The 13,277-nt window shown below is 40.2% G+C and overlaps 1 protein-coding gene across 1 annotated transcript in view; it reads right to left on the reverse strand.

Annotated features, from left to right (window-relative positions):
* LOC110169136 (sickle tail protein-like) overlaps positions 1–11,849 on the reverse strand; it is a 17,069-nt gene extending 5,220 nt beyond the window's left edge. The window contains exons 1-8 of the mRNA XM_055151457.1: positions 11,830–11,849; positions 10,734–10,881; positions 10,401–10,584; positions 6,911–7,088; positions 5,224–5,310; positions 4,531–4,582; positions 3,947–4,013; positions 1,419–1,661 (exon numbers count right to left, since the gene is read on the reverse strand). Of these exons, the coding sequence (XP_055007432.1) occupies positions 1,419–1,661; positions 3,947–4,013; positions 4,531–4,582; positions 5,224–5,310; positions 6,911–7,088; positions 10,401–10,584; positions 10,734–10,881; positions 11,830–11,845 (975 nt within the window). The 5' untranslated portion in view covers positions 11,846–11,849. The remainder of the gene's footprint in view (positions 1–1,418; positions 1,662–3,946; positions 4,014–4,530; positions 4,583–5,223; positions 5,311–6,910; positions 7,089–10,400; positions 10,585–10,733; positions 10,882–11,829) is intronic.
* Positions 11,850–13,277: the final 1,428 nt, after the last annotated feature.

Consider the following 13,277-nt stretch of genomic DNA (forward strand, 5'->3'; position numbering starts at 1 on the left):
TAAACGAAAACAAACTCATTCTCATTGTGGTTTGTTGTTGTTGTGTGGTCATGAACGATAAACTTTTGTGCCTTTGTTGTCATTGTTGTTAGTTTATACGCCCATAAACCAAGAAAAAAATATCCTTACATTTTTCATTCTCAGTTTTGTTTATTTTGTACAATTATAAACCATAAACTTTGTGCCTTCATTATCATTATTACCTGGTCCCCGAAGGGTTGAGCAGGTTTTTTATTCACCGTGTGTGTCTGTGTAAGTGTCTAAGTCTTAGTTTCTAAGTTTAAGTCTCTAAGTCTAAGTCTCTAAGTCTAAGTCACTAAGTCTAAGTCTAAGTCTCTAAGTCTAAATCACTAAGTCTAAGTCTCTAAGTCTAAGTCTAAATCAGTCTAAGTCTAAGTCTAAGTCTCTAAGTCTAAGTCACTAAATCTAAGTCTCTAAGTCTAAGTCTAAATCACTAAGTCTAAGTCTAAGTCTCTAAGTCTCTAAGTCTCTAAGTCTAAGTCTGTAAGTCTAAGTCTCTGAGTCTAAGTTTCTAAGGTTAAGTCTCTAAGCCTAAGTCTAAGTTTTTAAGTTTAAGTCTCTAAGTCTAAGTCTAAGTTTCTAAGTTTAAGTCTCTAAGTCTAAGTCTAAGTCTCTAAGTCTAAGTCTCTAAGTCTAAATCACTAAGTCTAAGTCTCTAAATCTAAGTCACTAAGTCTAAGTCTCTAAATCTAAGTCTAAGTCACTAAGTCTAAGTTTAAGTCTCTAAGTCTAAGTCTCTAAGTCTAAGTCACTAAGTCTAAGTTTCTAAGTCTCTAAGTCTAAGTCTCTAAGTCTAAGTCTCTAAGTCTAAGTCTCTAAGTCTAAGTCTCTAAGTCTAAGTCTCTGAGTCTAAGTTTTTAAGTTTAAGTCTCTAAGTCTAAGTCTAAATTTCTAAGTTTAAGTTTCTAAGGTAAAGTCTCTAAGTCTAAGTCTAAGTTTCTAAGTTTAAGTCTCTAAGCCTAAGTCTAAGTTTCTAAGTTTAAGTCTCTAAGCCTAAGTCTAAGTTTCTAAGTTTAAGTCTCTAAGTCTGTAAGTCTAAGTTTCTAAGTTTAAGTCTCTAAGCCTAAGTCTAAGTTTCTAAGTTTTAAGTTTAAGTCTCTAAGTCTAAGTCTAAGTTTCTAAGTTTAAGTCTCTAAGTCTAAGTCTAAGTGAGAGGGACATGTTTCAGTTTGTTCAACTCTTCTCAAGTCACAAGTCTCAAGTCCGAGTCTCAAATTGACCTTCAAGTCCAAATCGAGTCTTTTAATTTTATCCAGTCAAGTCTCAAGTCCTAAAAATAGTGACTCGAGTCCAAGTCACGACTCGTAAGCCTCACCTCTGCTACAGTATCTTACATTTATTAAATTAAATTGTCTTGACTTTTTACAGTAATTTCTAAGAGTTTTGTTATTTCTCACCTCTGCCGTGTTGTTGTTCTCCTCCTTGCTGCTGTCTGGTGTCGCAGTAGGAGTATTTGAAGTACTTGTAGCAGTATTTGAAGTACTTGTTGCAGTATTTGTAGTAGTAGTAGTGGCGGTGGTTTTGGGGCAGTGGTTGAAGCTTGCGTTCCCCGTCAGAGCTGCTGCACTTTTGGGGGGTTTGGGTTTGACTTCTGGAGGCTGTCGTGGAGGTTTGGTCACCTGCACTTTCTCTCGCTCCACCTGAAAAAAAACAAACAAAAAACAACAACATTTAAACATTAAAACAAATCTAGTAATCTAAACTCGTTTTCCCTGAGCGCTAAAAATGCTCCGACTGTATTTTGCCTGAATTGTTGCATCATAGACAAAATTCCAGACTTCTCCTCTTCAGTTTTTCAGTCCATAAACCATCACCGGACTCATTCTGTGGTCAAACCTCTTAACATTTAGCATTCAAATCTAAATACCGTATTTTTCAGACTATAAGGCGCATCGGAATGTAAAGGCGCAATATCAATAACGTTGAATTCTCTCGTCTATTTTCGTACGCAAAACACATCGGATTACAAGGCGCATTAAGCGAAACAAACGGACGACACTTGAGACTGATCCTTTAGCCCAGACGTCCAAGATTCATCGGCAGATCGTGGCGTAATTCTTGGTGAATGTGTGTTATGAATGTGAATGTAGATATTGAGTCCGTCCATATGAAATCAGCCGTTTTCAAGGAATCCCCTAAAATTTCTAAAATTTTCAAATGAATGAATCTAAATTTTTAGCTCAATCCCTTGAAATTCCCTGAAATGTTGGGGTCATGCTCACTTTTTCTGACACCTTAATTTATAAGTGTTTTTGAGAGACCATAACTTCGTAAAACATAGAGCTAGGAAGCTGAAAATTGTATTACTGTAAATTTTGGGTCACAAATTCTAAATCTGCTGTTAAATATTGGGTATTTTTATTAAGGGGGGCGTTGTGGGCCCCCAAAATCTCACATTTGGTTGTCGCTCAATTTTATTTTTTTTTCAATTTTTGAGGTCCAAGATTTATTTACTCCAAGTAGATATTTACAAACTAACTGTTGAACCTGAATATTTGAGAGAATGAACATTTCTGACACAAATCTCACACTTTTCTGAGTTTTCATGTGGATGGTGTAGAGTCACAAATCTGGTCACAGAACAGATATGATCTTTTTGGTCACTTCTTTAGAGCCTCTGTTCCCCATGTGGACACAGTTAGATGTTGATAAAATTTTTACCAGAGAAACTTTGGCATATTCTGATTAAATTAATAAAAACATCTACTATTAACATAATTTCAAACGGAATTTTTTTAAAATGAGCTCTCACGGGTCATTTTTGGAGGAGTTTAGGGATTTTTCCACCTGATAGAAAGGTTCAATTACCTTTAATAGACTTAATAGACACTAATTGCTTGTTATAATGGAAGAAACTTGGGGAATATTTAACTTCAGCTTCCTAGCTCTGGTTTTTATGAAGTTATGGTCTCTCAAACATGTTTATAAATTAAGGTTTCTGAAAAAGTGAGTATGACCACAAAATTTCAACGGACCATAACTCAGGAACGACTAAAGGGATTGAGCTAAAATTTTACATTTTTTCATAATTTTTCAGCCAAATCTGAGACGGATCATAGTGGAGGGCGGCTGATTTCATATGGACGGACCATAATTTAATTTAGTTTTTTTTTTATTTCCTACGAGGACGACTCAAATATACACTGAGTAATAATGTGTTTAATGCAGCTTTGTGCACATTTGTTTAGGTTTTACAGAAACAAAACTTAAAACCACATGGTTCATTTGCATAAACTATAAGCGCTGATTGAAACAGCTGCTCCTTGTGTCGCTGATGCTGTTCAGTTTCTGTCAGACTAAAGGACACAGTGACTCAATGGAATATGAGTGTTCTTTCTGTGACAGAGGGATGTTCTGCTGATGGTGAGTCTGTTCTGTGTATGTCGTGTTGGAGATGGTTCATGTGAAACTTACACAGTATGTCTGCAGATCGAACGTTTATATGAACGGACAAATGTTCTCTGTAGCATTTCATTGATGTCATAAACGCCGACATAGTACAAGACTTCATCCTTTACTCCGCAAGGCTCCTGACTCCAGTCGCCATAATACTCCGACAATCCATCAAACAGAGCGACTTCATAGTTTACTAAAACCGTACTAAAACATTTTGACAGATTTTTGAGCGTCGTGTATCACATCAAATTGGTCCGAGGTCAGTAAACACAACCAGAATTAATACATGAGCCGCATTGTCGATTCTTGACTAAATTAAATGATTTTAAGTGCTCCTAATAGTCCGAAAAATACGGTAACTTTATATATTTAGGCTTTTTTTACTTTCCCATTATTGTGTTGCCGCTTAAGTAAAAGTACAGATACCGGAGCAAAAAATACTCAATTTAAAGTATTAAAGTACCTGTTTAAAAAAGTACTTAAAGAGTAAAAAGTGAAAGTATTTTTAAAAATCACATTTAAAACTCACCGGAGCTCCAGCTGCTTCTTTGGCCTCCACAGATTTTGTGTTTGTGACGCTGGAGCCGACCGCAGACCTGTTAAAACACAATGAATTACACATAATACTGGGCCTGTGCTCGACTAAACACATTTTTTCTCTTTGTTATTATATTATATTGTGATGTGTGAGCTGCTCTGTCCAAATAAATTCACTTGTGGATCAATAAAATTGGTCTAAAAGTCTAAAATTCTCGTTGGACATGTTCTGCAGATCGACTAAAAAGACTAAAAAGCTCTAAAAACTCTTCTGTATCTCTGTTTCACCTGCAGGGGGAGCTCACACAAAAACTACTACTAGTATTTATGCAGAAAAAAGTACAAGAAAACAATGTATTTATATGATTTAATCTGCATTTTTACAAATTAAAACAAAAAACAAATGTTCAGCTCACTCATTTCTCTGCTTTGTCCCATAAAAATCGTAAATGAAATGTTTACTCAACTAACAAATTTTGGTCGACTTAACAAAAAAAGGCCTAGATATTGCATAATGATATATTTTATTTGTGTATTTTATGGTATTATAAGATAAAAAGTGGTGCGTTCACTGACCTTTGAGGAGGAGGAGACGTCGTGATGGCTCTGCTGGATTTATTTTGTGACGCTAAAGAAAATAAAAACAAAAAATATAAATAAATGAATCTAAGTCTAAGTCCAAGTGTTCTGTAGCACATTTGGATCTTTTTTTTTTTTACTTTATGTTATTTGTGTTTAAAGGAAATTAATCATATTTGATCTAACGTAATTTATATTCTGACTGTAATAATTCACACTAAGATCTTGTCAAAACATTTGAAAAGGGAAAATTTACATTTCTACAACTCTTATCTCTCTATAAATACTCATGTATAAATATACCATACATTTTTAAGTACAATTTAGTTTAAAATTCATATAAATTGCAAAAATCGAAGATATATTTGGTATTTTGGTTTAAAAACTTGAAATGACACACAGTTAAAAAAAAGAAAAAAAATATCAGAAAATCAGAACGGCACAAAAACTAAAAATTTTCAACACCAAAGAATGAAAAATAAATCAACAAGTAAACATATCCTGGCAAAGTTATGGCAGTAAACAAAGCCATTTTGAGTGGGAGTCAATGGGACAAAAAATCTACCGAAGGACCAGAGATGTGAGTATTTTGATTATAGATCGTTTAATTAATGTGATGGTGAAAAAACACAGAAATTGAAATCACAAAATACACAAACTGGACAATTTTGGACAATCAGAAACACTCACGTCTGTCGGGTCTTTTGAAAACACCAGAATCATCTTTATGTTTGGAGTCTTGAGCCTGTGTGGACTTCTGCTCTGCTCCTGATCCAACTGCAACAAAAAAAAACAACACTCACTTTATTTATTTACACTCCTGACATTATTTTAAGTTACAGACGCGCTCTGCCAAACGCTGCTTTGCTCTGAATGTTCCACAGTACAGCATTAAACATACACACATACACTACAGTCTAGTCATGAGTTTATATACTGGATGGATTGGACGTAACAAACAAAAATATTGATCTTTTTCATTAAATTATAATTGGAGATAGACTGTATTTACTCCATTACGTGTGTTATGCTGGAGGTCGTGTGTTCTCACTGACTCGGCTCGCCTCTCCGCAGATCTGACCTGGAACTTGGCCTGGTTATCTCCATAAAGATTTCAGTTTGTCTTGACCGTAACAGACCAATTTACATCAACCAATACCAAGTTTTAGCAAAGAACGACATCTCCACGGGCCTGGAAAGTTTCGCAGTGTGGCATTAAACCTTTCTATCTCCACGGAGACCAAACCAGAAAGAGTTACAGGTCAGATCTGTGGAGAGGCGACCCTGCTCACAGTCAGAATGGCTGTTTTTCTGGGGTTTTTTTGAGCTATAAAACCAGAACTAAACCAGGACTAAACCAGGACTAAACCAGGACTAAACCAGGACTAAACCAGAACTAAACTAGGTCTAAACCAGGACTAAACCAGGACTAAACCAGAACTAAACCAGGACTAAACTAGGTCTAAACCAGGACTAAACCAGGACTAAACCAGAACTAAACTAGGTCTAAACCAGGACTAAACTAGGTCTAAACCAGGACTAAACCAGGACTAAACCAGAACTAAAAACTAAACCAGGACTAGGACTAAACTAAACCAGGACTAAACCAGGACTAAACCAGGACTAAACCAGGACTAAACGAGAACTAAACCAGAACTAAACTAGGACTAAACCAGGACTAAACCAGAACTAAACTAGTTCTAAACCAGGACTAAACCAGGACTAAACCAGGACTAAACTAGGTCTAAACCAGGACTAAACCAGGACTAAACCAGGACTAAACAGAACTAAACTAGATCTAAACCAGGACTAAACCAGGACTAAACCAGAACTAAACCAGGACTAAACTAGGTCTAAACTAGGTCTAAACCAGGACTAAACCAGGACTAAACCAGGACTAAACCAGGACTAAACCAGGACTAAACCAGGACTAAACCAGGACTAAACCAGGACTAAACGAGAACTAAACCAGAACTAAACTAGATCTAAACCAGGACTAAAGCAGGACTAAACCAGGACTAAACTAGGTCTAAACCAGGACTAAACCAGGACTAAAACAGGACTAAACCAGGACTAAACGAGAACTAAACCAGAACTAAACTAGGACTAAACCAGGACTAAACCAGAACTAAACTAGGTCTAAACCAGGATTAAATCAGGACTGAACCAGAACTAAACCAGGACTAAACCAGGGGCATGGAGTTCTGCATTGATCCTTTTTCTTCGTAATTGAATAAACGTCAAATAAAGCTGTTTAATGTCACACTGTGGAACTTTCTCAGCAGAGCAATGACGTCTCCATGGAAACAAGCAGGTGACGGACTCTCAGAAAAGCTACATAATCCAGCTTTAACACAGAACCGTCAAAGAGTCTAACCTGGCGAAGTCTCTGGGTCCTGGGTCGGACTTTCTCTGGAGGTGAGGGGATCCTGGAGAGACTGGTTCAGCTGGGACTGTGAGGACTCGGGCCGGTCCTGGTTGGTCCTGGTTTGGTCTGGTTTGGTCTGGTTTGAGTCCGGGCTCATGCTGCCGTCTGGAGGAATCCTTGTCGTTTCCTATGATCAAAAACGAACAAAAATTTTATGACATTTTCTGATTCTGTTTCCTTTTGTTGTAAAGGTTGTATAGATTTTCCAAGGAACGAGAAATCCAGCGACTGTTTGTCCTTTTTCAAATTTGCGCATGCGTAAACCACCCCCCCTCCCTACAGCTCCTACGTAGAACGCCTTCTCCCGCCTCCTCTTTACGCCAGAAACAGGTTTTGTTTACAGCCGGTGAGCTGCACATGACTTGTAAACAACTAACTACAGTGTTGGTTAGGCAAGGTGGAGAAGTGAGGAGCAGGGGGAGCGGGTGTGCGGACATTTCGTTCGCGGACGAGAAGTGAGGAGCAGGGAGAAAGAGCGGAGCAGGAGAGAGGAGAAGAGGAGAGGGGAGCGGTGCGCGGAGATTCCGTGCCCGGAGAAGTGAGGAAGCAGGGGGAAAGAGCGGAACGGGCAGCGGGGACAGGAGCAGGAAAGGGGTGCAGAGAAGAGTGCGCGGAGATTCAGTGCGAATGAACTAGCTACAACACGCAAGCAGCAAGCGGACTCTTTCTTTGCCTTGAAAATTACGTTTTCAGACATAGGATATCGCTTTCGCTCGTGTCCTGAAAAAGGAGGATGTTTATAGTAAAAAAAAGGTAAAAAAAAGCCGCTAAGAAACTGTTGCGTTGGTGGAGTAAACAGCGTCTGTGCGTCTTGCGTCTGTGGACTGCGTGACAGTCGTACGTAAACCACGTACCGGCGGCGCAGGCAAGTCAGTTACGCTAGAAACGTAGGGAGATTGATTGACACTGTCAGCTCACAGATAACGAGGCAGTGTCGTTATCTATTGGCAAATGTTTAGCCCCACCACGTCCAGAGTTGATGAATTTTTATTCTCTTTTTTTTGGTCATCATAATTACAAGGCTACTGCACCCTCTATAATGCATCATTGACAACTTGAAAACCAAAAAAAACAAAAACAAAAATCCTCCATACAACCTTTAATTCACGCAAACTGAAAACACAGAACTGAACCAGGACTAAACCAGGACTAAACCAGGACTAAACCAGGACTAAACCAGGACTAAAACAGGTCTAAACCAGGACTAAACCAGAACTGAACCAGGACCAAACCAGGTCTAAAACAGCACTAAACCAGGACTAAAATGGGACTAAACCAGGACTAGACCAGGACTAAACCAGGACTAATCCAGTCTAAAACCAGGACTAAACCAGGACTAAACCAGGACTAAACCAGGACTAAACCAGGTCTAAAACAGCACTAAAGCAGGACTAAAACGAGGACCAAAACCAGGACTAAAACAGGACTGAACCAGGTCTAAACCAGGATTAAACCAGGATTGTACCAGGACTAAAATAGGACTAAACCAGGACTGAACCAGGACTAAACCAGGATTAAACCGGGACTAAACCGGGACTAAACCGGGTCTAATCCAGGACTAAACCAGGATTAAACCAGGACTGAACCAGGACTAAACCAGTATCCTTGTTGTTTCCTATGATCATAAACGAACTCAAATTAACACAATTTTACATCATTTTTTGATCTGTGTTTCCCGTTTTGTTTAATTCACACAAACTGAAAACACTCCGTTCCACCTTGTGATGTCATCATGTGGTGATACAGGAAGAGCTCCACTGTGTTTTTAAACTCCACACACCTTCACTAGAAACATTTGGACCATTTCAGTCCTTGAAAAATTTCCAATCTCGACTGAACTAAAGGTAAAAAAAAAAAAAAAAGAAGCTGTTAACTCGAAAAATCACACTTCATGATGACATCACAAGGTGGAACAGAGCGTTTTGAGGTTTGGAGATGTAGAGAGACTAAACTAAAAGAAAATAAAGGGTTAAATAAACATGTGTGAATGAAGCGAAACACAAATCCAGATCTGTTTTTGAGGAGAAACAACATCATAACACAATTTAAAACTCATAAGAGACAATTTTGCAGTAAAAAAAAAAAAAAAAAGTTTGAGAGGAGCTAACGTCTAATTTTCCATTTCAGACTTTATGAATAAAAATATAAATATTAAAGTAAGATGCAAATGAGACTGAAAGCCTTTAGGAGGTGTTTGTGTTTTTACATCATGACTTTTTTACATAAAAGATGAAAAATAAAACCAGAATTAAAACAAAAACTAAACCAGGACTAAACCAGGACTAAACCAGGACTAAACCAGGACTAAACCAGGACTAAACCAGGACTAAACCAGGACTGAACCAGGACTAAACCAGGACTAAACCAGGACTAATCCAGGACTGAACCAGGACTAAACCAGGACTAAACCAGGACTGAACCAGGACTAACCAGGACTAAACCAGGACTAAACCAGGACTAAACCAGGACTAAACCAGGACTGAACCAGGACTAAACCAGGACTGAACCAGGACTAACCAGGACTAAACCAGGACTAACCAGGACAACCAGGACTGAACCAGGACTGAACCAGGACTAAACCAGGACTACCAGGAAACCAGGACTAAACCAGGACTGAACCAGGACTAAACCAGGACTAAACCAGGACTAAACCAGGACTAAACCAGGACTAAACCAGGACTGAACCAGGTCTAAACCAGGACTAAACCAGGACTAAACCAGGACTGAACCAGGACTAATCCAGGACTGAACCAGGACTAAACCAGGACTAAACCAGGACTAAACCAGGACTAACCAGGACTGAACCAGGGACTAAACCAGGACTAAACCAGGACTGAACCAGGACTGAACCAGGACTAAAACCAGGACTGAACCAGGACTAACCAGGACTAAACCAGGACTAAACCAGGACTGAACCAGGACTGAACCAGGACTAAAACCAGGACTAACCAGGACTAAACCAGGACTAACCGGACTGAACCAGGACTGAACCAGGACTAATCCAGGACTGAACCAGGACTGAACCAGGACTAAACCAGGACTAAACCAGGACTAAACCAGGACTAAACCAGGACTAAACCAGGACTAAACCAGGACTAAACCAGGACTGAACCAGGACTGAACCAGGACTAAACCAGGACTAAACCAGGACTGGACCAGGACTGAACCAGGACTAAACCAGGACTAAACCAGGACTGAACCAGGACTGAACCAGGACTAAACCAGGACTAAACCAGGACTAAAACCAGGTCTAAACCAGGTCTAAACCAGGGACTAAACCAGGTCTAAACCAGGACTAAACCAGGACTAAACCAGGACTAAACCAGGACTAAACCAGGTCTAAACCAGGAACTAAACCAGGTCTAAACCAGGACTAAACCCTAAACCAGGTCTAAACCAGGTCTAAACCAGGTCTAAACCAGGTCTAAACCTGTGTCACCTCTGTAGTTGTGTTGGTGTTTTGTGGTGTGGAGGTTGTGGATCTCCGGGTCACAGGAGAGGCTGGTCCCGTCTGAGTTTCCCCAGAGTCGGAGCTGGTTTGTGGGGTTCTGAAGGAGGAGCGGGGCAGGGGTCTGGGGGAACCCTGCTCGTCTTTGGCCTGAACGAACGACTCCGACACACTCCTGAGAAGAAGAAGAAGACACAAAATAAAACACGGATTAGGTCTCTCTTTTTTGCTGTACGCAGGTGTGTGTGTGTGTGTGTGTGTGTGTGTGTGTGTTTCTGTGTGTGTGTGTGTGTGTGTGTTTCTGTGTGTGTGTGTGTGTTTTACCGGTGCAGGGAGCTGAGTTCTTCCGTCAGGTTCCTGATTCGGGACAACATGGAGTCCATCTTGAGAGGTTCTTCTTTGAGGAAGCGCACGACCTCCACCTCCAGACGCAGCACCGAGCACATACGACTCTGCAGCTGCGGGAACTCTCCTGAACAACACAACACAACAGAATACAACACACGTTTAGAGCATCTGTCCATCCGTCTGACCGCCCATACATCTATATTTTCATCTATCCATCCATCTATCCATCCATCTATCTATCCATCTATCTGTCCATCCATCTGACCGTCCAACTGTCTGTCCATCCATCCATCTGTCCATCCATCCGTCTGTACGTCCATCCATCCGTCTGTACGTCCATCCATCCGTCTGTACGTCCATCCATCCGTCTGTACGTCCATCCATCTGTCCATCCATCCTTCTGTCCATCCATCCTTCTGTCCATCCATCTGACCGTCCAACTGTCTGTCCATCCATCCGTCTGTACGTCCATCCATCTGTCCATCCATCTGACCGTCCAACTGTCTCCATCCATCCTTCTGTCCATCCATCCTTCTGTACGTCCATCCTTCTGTCCGTCCATCCTTCTGTCCGTCCATCCATCTGTCCATCCATCTGATCCGTCCATCATCTATATTTTCATCTATCCATCCATCCATCTAACCGTCCATCCGTCCATCCATCCGTCCGTTTTTCCATCCATTCATCCGTCCGTCCTGAGGTGTTCCCGGGTCAGTCCAGAGACTCAGTCCCTCCTGTGTGTCCTGGTTCTTCCCCGGGCTCAGTGTTTCTCGACAAAACACAAATCCTTGTGTCCTTAGGCAAGACACTTCACCCACATTGTCTAGTGTGAATGTGGTGAAAGAGCAAGTGGCGGCTGGAGGGGCCGATGGTGCAGATCGGCAGCCTCGCTTTAGACAGTCTGCCCCAGGGCAACTGTGGCTACAACAGCAACTCACTCTTTCTCTCTCTGCCCCCCTCTCTCTTTGTCTCTCTCCCTTTCCTTCTCTTTCTGCTCTCTTTGCTCTTTGTTTCTCCCTCTGTCTCTGACTCTCTCAGTCTCTCTCCCTCTTTCTGTATCCTGGTGTTGTACCTTTGAGCAGAGCCATGTCCTGTCCGACTCGTCGCAGGTTCACCGCTGCATGTTCCACGTCAGAGAGACTCACGGCTCCAGGACCCGAGCGCACGGACGTCTGCAGAGATCCCACCAACTGCTCCAGGTCACTGCACAAACACACGACACACACACATATAAAACACACATATATAACACACACAAACACACACAAACACACATATAACACACACATATAACAAACACACATATGACACACACATAAACACACATATGACACACACATATAACACACACAAACACACACAAACACACATATAACACACATATACAAACACACATATAACAAACACACATATAACACACACATATAACACACAAACACACATATAAAACACACATATACAACACACACACACAAACACACACATAACAACACACATATGACACACATATAACACACACATAAACACACAACACACACAAACACACACAAACACACATATAACAAACAACATAACACACAATAACACACACATATAACACACACATATAACACACAAACACACACACACACACAAACACACATAAACACACACATACACACATAACACACACAAACACACATATAACACACACACACACAAACACACACATAACAAACACACATATAACAAACACACATATGACACACACATATAACACACACAAACACACACAAACACACATATAACACACACACACACACACACACAAACACACACACACACCAAACACACATATAACACACACAAAACACACACACACACAAACACACACAAACACACACAAAACACACATAACAAACACATAACAAACACACATACACACACACACAACACACATATAACAAACACACATATACAAACACACATACACAAACACACACATATAACACACACAAACACACACACACACAAACAACACACACACAAACACACACAAACACACACAAACACACACAAACACACACATAACAAACACATAACAAACACACATATAACACACACAAACACATAACAAACACACATATAACACATAACACACACAAACACACACAAACACACACATAACAAACACACAATACACAAACACACATATGACACACACATATGACACACACATATAACACACACAAACACACACAAACACACACAAACACACATAAACACACACAACACACACACACACACACACAAACACACATATAACAAACACACATATAACAAACACACATATGACACACACATATAACACACACAAACACATACAAACACACATATACACACACAAACACACACAAACACACACCTAAAACACACATATAACAAACACACATATAACAACACACACATATGACACACACATATAACACACACATATAACACACACATAAACACACACAAACACACACAAACACACATATA

This window comes from Boleophthalmus pectinirostris, unplaced genomic scaffold, assembly GCF_026225935.1.
Source record: "Boleophthalmus pectinirostris isolate CB_2022bp ecotype Guang Dong unplaced genomic scaffold, ASM2622593v1 HiC_scaffold_16, whole genome shotgun sequence".
NCBI lineage: Eukaryota > Metazoa > Chordata > Actinopteri > Gobiiformes > Gobiidae > Boleophthalmus > Boleophthalmus pectinirostris.